Source organism: Bidens hawaiensis, unplaced genomic scaffold, assembly GCF_021521415.1.
Source record: "Bidens hawaiensis isolate Kalapana, Puna unplaced genomic scaffold, B.hawaiensis_p1.1 tig00002153_1, whole genome shotgun sequence".
NCBI classification, from domain to species: Eukaryota; Viridiplantae; Streptophyta; class Magnoliopsida; order Asterales; family Asteraceae; genus Bidens; species Bidens hawaiensis.
Window position 1 is genome coordinate 3572022 of NW_027491115.1, and position 5157 is coordinate 3577178.

The 5157-nt window shown below is 44.1% G+C and overlaps 1 protein-coding gene across 1 annotated transcript; it reads left to right on the plus strand.

Annotated features, from left to right (window-relative positions):
- Window positions 1-4370: 4370 nt before the first annotated feature.
- LOC143608588 (uncharacterized) lies at window positions 4371-4807 on the plus strand. Its single transcript, XM_077083598.1, has 2 exons — window positions 4371-4499; window positions 4604-4807. The coding sequence occupies exons 1-2, from the start codon at window positions 4371-4373 to the stop codon at window positions 4805-4807; spliced, it is 333 nt and encodes a 110-aa protein (XP_076939713.1).
- Window positions 4808-5157: the final 350 nt, after the last annotated feature.

Genomic DNA, 5157 nt, shown 5'->3' on the forward strand with positions numbered 1-5157 from the left:
AAGGTGCTGATGAGGATGCGATCTTCCTTCACTTGTTCCCGTTTTCACTTTCGGGTCGTGCCGCCACTTGGCTCGATTCGCAACCTGCTAGAGCATTCACTACTTGGGAGGCGCTTCGCAATGCGTTCATCAAGAAGTACTTTCCACCTGCTAAGGCTTCTCGCCTCCGTGATCAGATCCACTCCTTTCACATGGAGCCGGATGAGCCATATTACTAAGCTTGGGAGCGCTTTCAGAATCTGCTTTCCCGTTGTTCACAACATGGGCTCACACCTTGGGCCCTTGTTGAGAAGTTTTACAATGGGCTTACTTATGAAGCTCAAGCGAGGTTTGACACAGCTGCTGGGGGAATTTAATGGATAGAAAGAATGTTACCAAGTGCAACGAGATGTTTGAAAGCTTTGCGCAATCATAGTACGCAAAGAAGCCACGAGGAGGGAATTCCAATCCCGTCACCAGTACATCCTCATCTGCTCGAGGTATACACCAGGTTAATCTGGATACTGGTATGGCTGTTGCTTTGGAGAATCTTACCCGAGAAATAAAAGAGCTAAAGGCTAAGGTGGATAAGGGTAAGATGTGTAGGGGGTCATGGTACGCTGGAGTGTCCATTGATGAACAATCAAGAAGTTGATTTCGTGGCTGGTCAGAGCAAGTTCCCTAATGCTTACAACAAAAATAATCATAACATGAACAACTACAAGAATCAGAACCAGAATCAAGGGAAAGGTAACTCGAATTGGCGCCCGGCCAGTGGACCACCTAGTTTCCAAGTTCCCTGTAACCGAAATCAAGGTCAGTATGAAAATGGAGGTTCTAATGGTCAAAGTTGGAATAATGGGCCAGATCTTAGTAAGAAGTTGGACGAGATGATGCAGCAAATCCTTACTAGAGATCAAGTTACTCAAAAGACTCTTGCTGATCATGACCTACTTTTTAAGAATCAAAAATCGGCTCTACTCGACATGTAAAGGTCCATTGGCGATATTGCTCAACGATTGGATGAGAGACCCCTAGGGCAGTTTTCAGGTTCTACTCAGCAAAATCCAGCCGCTCAACTAAAGGCGATTACTACTCGTAGCGGCAGGGTTTTGGGTCCCGAGGTAAGAAAGGATAAGATTGAAGTTGAAGATAAGGAGGTGATGAATGAAGAGATCGAGATAGAAGTGCCGGGCCAAGTGCAGAACACCGCACCAGTTGCACCGTCAGTGGAGAAGAAGCCGGTGGAAATCCGGCCATCACCTGTGATTGATCACTCTCGTGTCCCATATCCCGCTCGCTTTAAACATCAGAAATACACACGGGAGTATGGGCACTTTGTTGACATGTTCCGAAAGTTGAAGATTAATATCCCGGTCATTGAAGCCCTCCAACACATGTCGAAATACGCAAAGTTTATGAAAGACCTGTTGAAGAGGAAGGATAGGTTGGGGGAGGTATCATCGATTCCCCTTATGGGAGATTGTTCGGCGGAAGTTTTGAACCGCGTGCCCGCGAAGTTGTCGGATACGAGTGTGTTTACGATTCCGTGTTTGTTTGGTAGTGATGCGATGAGCCATGCATTGGCGGATTTGATGCCGTATTCTTTGTACGAGAAGTTGGAATTAGGCGAGCTTACACCAACTCGCATGTCCTTACTGTTGGCCGATCGTTTGGTTAAATATTCGCGAGGTATTATTGAGAATTTGCTAGTAAAAGTAGATAAGTTTATGTTCCCGTTGGATTTCGTGGTGCTCGACATGGAGGCCGACGAGAAGGTCCCTATTATTCTTTATTGTCCATTCTTACGTACCGCAAAGGCACTCATCGATGTGTATGATGGGAAGATCACACTTCGGGTTGGTGATGAAAATGTTAATTATGATGTCGCGAGAACGATGAGGCATCCCAGTGATCAAGATGATTTCAGCGGTCCATGTCACTCGGTTTATTTTATTAACTCGTTTATTGTAGGTATGGATAGATGCTTTGATTATATTTGTGGTACGGATCTCGTGGGAAGTAACGGTTTACTCGATTGTGATGATTTGGGTGAGGATGAGTCGTGAGAGAACGATAAGGTTTGTGATGAGTTGAATGGGATTTCGGGGTTGCCCGAGATGACAGAGGTGAATGAGATCAGTTGTGAAAGTGAGGCGGGTTACGTGGAGAAACCCGCTCTGTTGGAGTTGAAAGTATTCCCGTCACACTTAGAGTATACGTATGTTGATAAGGGCTCGAACTTGCCCGCCATTGTGTCATCCAAGTTAACGGAAGAAGAGAAGTTAAAGTTGATAGACGTGTTGAAGCTACATAAGGGGGCGATTGCATGGAGACTTTCCGATATTCAAGGTATTAACCCCGCTTATTGCACGCACCGGATTCTAATAAAGGATGAGTACAAACTGGTGGTGCAACCACAAAGGCGTCTCAATCCGAATATGCAAGAAGTTGTGAAGAAGGAGGTGTTAAAGTTGATGGATGCCGGGATGATCTACCCAATTTCTGATTTCCCATGGGTGAGCTCGACCCAAGTTGTCCCGAAGGAAGGGAGGTATGACTGTGGTAATGAATGAGAAGATTGAGCTTATCCCTTTTCATACGGTTACCGGTTGGAGAGTATGTATTGATTATCGGAGGTTGAATAATGCCACCCGGAAGGACCACTTCCCGTTGCCGTTTATTGATCAGATGTTGGAGCGTTTGGTAGGTCAACAGCTTTATTGTTTTCTTGACTATTTTTCGGGATATTTTTAAATTCCCATTGCACCAGAAGAGCAAGATAAGACGACTTTTACATGTCCTATGGCACATTTGCGTACCGTCGCATGCCGTTTGGACTATCTAATGCTCCGGCCACCTTTCAGCGTTGTATGGTGGCCATCTTGAAGGATATGATTGAGACGTCCATGGAGGTGTTTATGGACGATATTTTGGTTTACGGTAATTCTTTCGATCATTGTTTGGCTAATCTTGAAAAGAAGTTAAAGAGGTGTATCGAAACGAAGTTGATGTTAAATTGGGAGAAATGCCATTTTATGGTGATGGAGGGGATCGTGTTGGGTCATAGGATCTCGAGAGATGGTATTGAGGTGGATTGGGGAAGATTGATACTATAAGTAGACTTCCTCCAGCGACGAATGTGAAATCGATTAGGAGTTTCTTGGGCCATGCGGGATTTTATCGGCGGCTTATCAAAGACTTCTCAAAATTACCCGCTTAATGACCCCACTCCTCGAGAAAGATGTGCGATTTGTTTTTGATGATGAGTGTGTGAAGGCGTTCACGTATTTGAAAGAGAAGCTCGTAAGTGCTCCCATTCTTTGTTCTCCCGATTGGAGCTTGCCGTTTGAGCTCATGTGTGATGTTAGTGATTATGCGGTTAGAGCGGTTTTGGGGCAAAGGCGAGATAAACATTTTCACCCCATCTATTATGCTAGCCAGACGTTGAACGATGCTCAAGAGAACTACACCACCACCGAGAAGGAGCTTTTAGTCGTGGTGTTCGCATTTAACAAGTTCCGCTCGTATCTCGTACTTTCGAAGACCACCATTTTTACCGATCACGCAGCCTTGCGTTTCCTCTTCCATAAAAAGACGCAAAGTTTTTTCTTATACCGTGGATTCTTCTACTTTTCGAGTTTGACATCGAGATTAAAGATAAGAAGGGTGCGGAAAACGTAGCGGCTGATCATCTATACCGTTTAGAGGACCCGAGGAGAGAAGAGTTGCGTGAGGAGGAGATTGGAGATACAATCCCTCACGAGTCGATCGATTTTGTTGTGGCTGAGAAGCAAGGTATGCCATGGTTTACTGATTTTGCTAATTATTTGGAGAAGAATATTGTGTTGGAGGGTATGACTACATAACAAAAGAGGAAGTTCTTTCAGGATGTGCATAGGTATGTGTGGGATGACCCGTTTTTGTTTAATATTGGTGACGATCGGATTCTGAGGAGATGTGTGATGAACGAGGAAGGTTGGGATATTCTCAAGCATGTTCATGAAGGGTTGACTGGAGGTCATCATGGTGCGCATTCTACCGCGCAGAAGGTGTTTGATAGTGGGTTCTATTGGCCGACGATGGTTAAAGATGCTGAAGAGTTTGTGAAGCTTTGTGATGCGTGACAAAGAACAGGTAATATTTCCTCTAAGAATGAGATGCCTCAAAACCCCATACAAATTCTTGAAATCTTTGGAACGTTTCCCACGTCGAATGGTAATAATTATATTTTGGTGGCTATTGATTACGTGTCGAAGTGGGTGGAAGCCCAAGCATTGGCCATGAATGATGCATGAGTTCTTGTGAAGTTCCTCAAGAAGTTGTTTACTCGTTTCAGTACTCCGAGAGCTATTATTTGTGATCGGGGAACCCATTTTTGTAATACCGTCATGGAGAAAGCATTAGCTCATTATGGGGTTACTCATCGTACCTCTACTACTTATCACACCCTCAAACGAATGGACTTCTGCACCGTCATGGAGAAAGCATTAGCTCATTGGAGAAGACGGTTAGAGCTAGTCGGAAAGATTGGTCGGAGAAGTTAGATGATGCATTGTGGGCATTCCGAATCGGATAAAAGACTACGTTGGGTAATACACAGTTTATGCTTGTTTTTGGTAAGTCTTGTCATCTTTCGGTTGAGTTGGAGCATCGTGCTTATTGGGCATTGAAGACGATGAATGTCGATCTTACCGCGGCTGCAAGGAAAAGGTACTTTCAGATTCATGAGTTGGAGGAGCTTTGGGATGCGGCATACTCTCGATCGTTGAACTTCAAAGAAGAGACGAAAGCTCTACATGATCGAAGGTTCAAAGGTGGAAAGTAGTTCAAGAAAGGCGATAAGGTATTATTATTTAACTCTTGTTTGAAGTTGTTTGCACGAAAGTTGAGATCAAAGTGGACGGGACCATACTTGGTGAAAGATGTTTTCCCGTATGAAGTGGAGAGTTGGAGTATCCGGATAATGGAACATCTTGGAAGGTGAACGGTCATCGCTTAAAGCACTATCTTGTAGGACTAGAGGAATCAATCGAGATGTTGGAAACTCCACTCGATCCATCGCACTGAATTGTCACACATGGTTCTTGAGTGAAAACTCAAGTGTAAAGTTTGTACATTCTTTCCTATATTTATTTCTATTTTATTTTTATTTTTTCTTGAGTCACTAACGTAGTT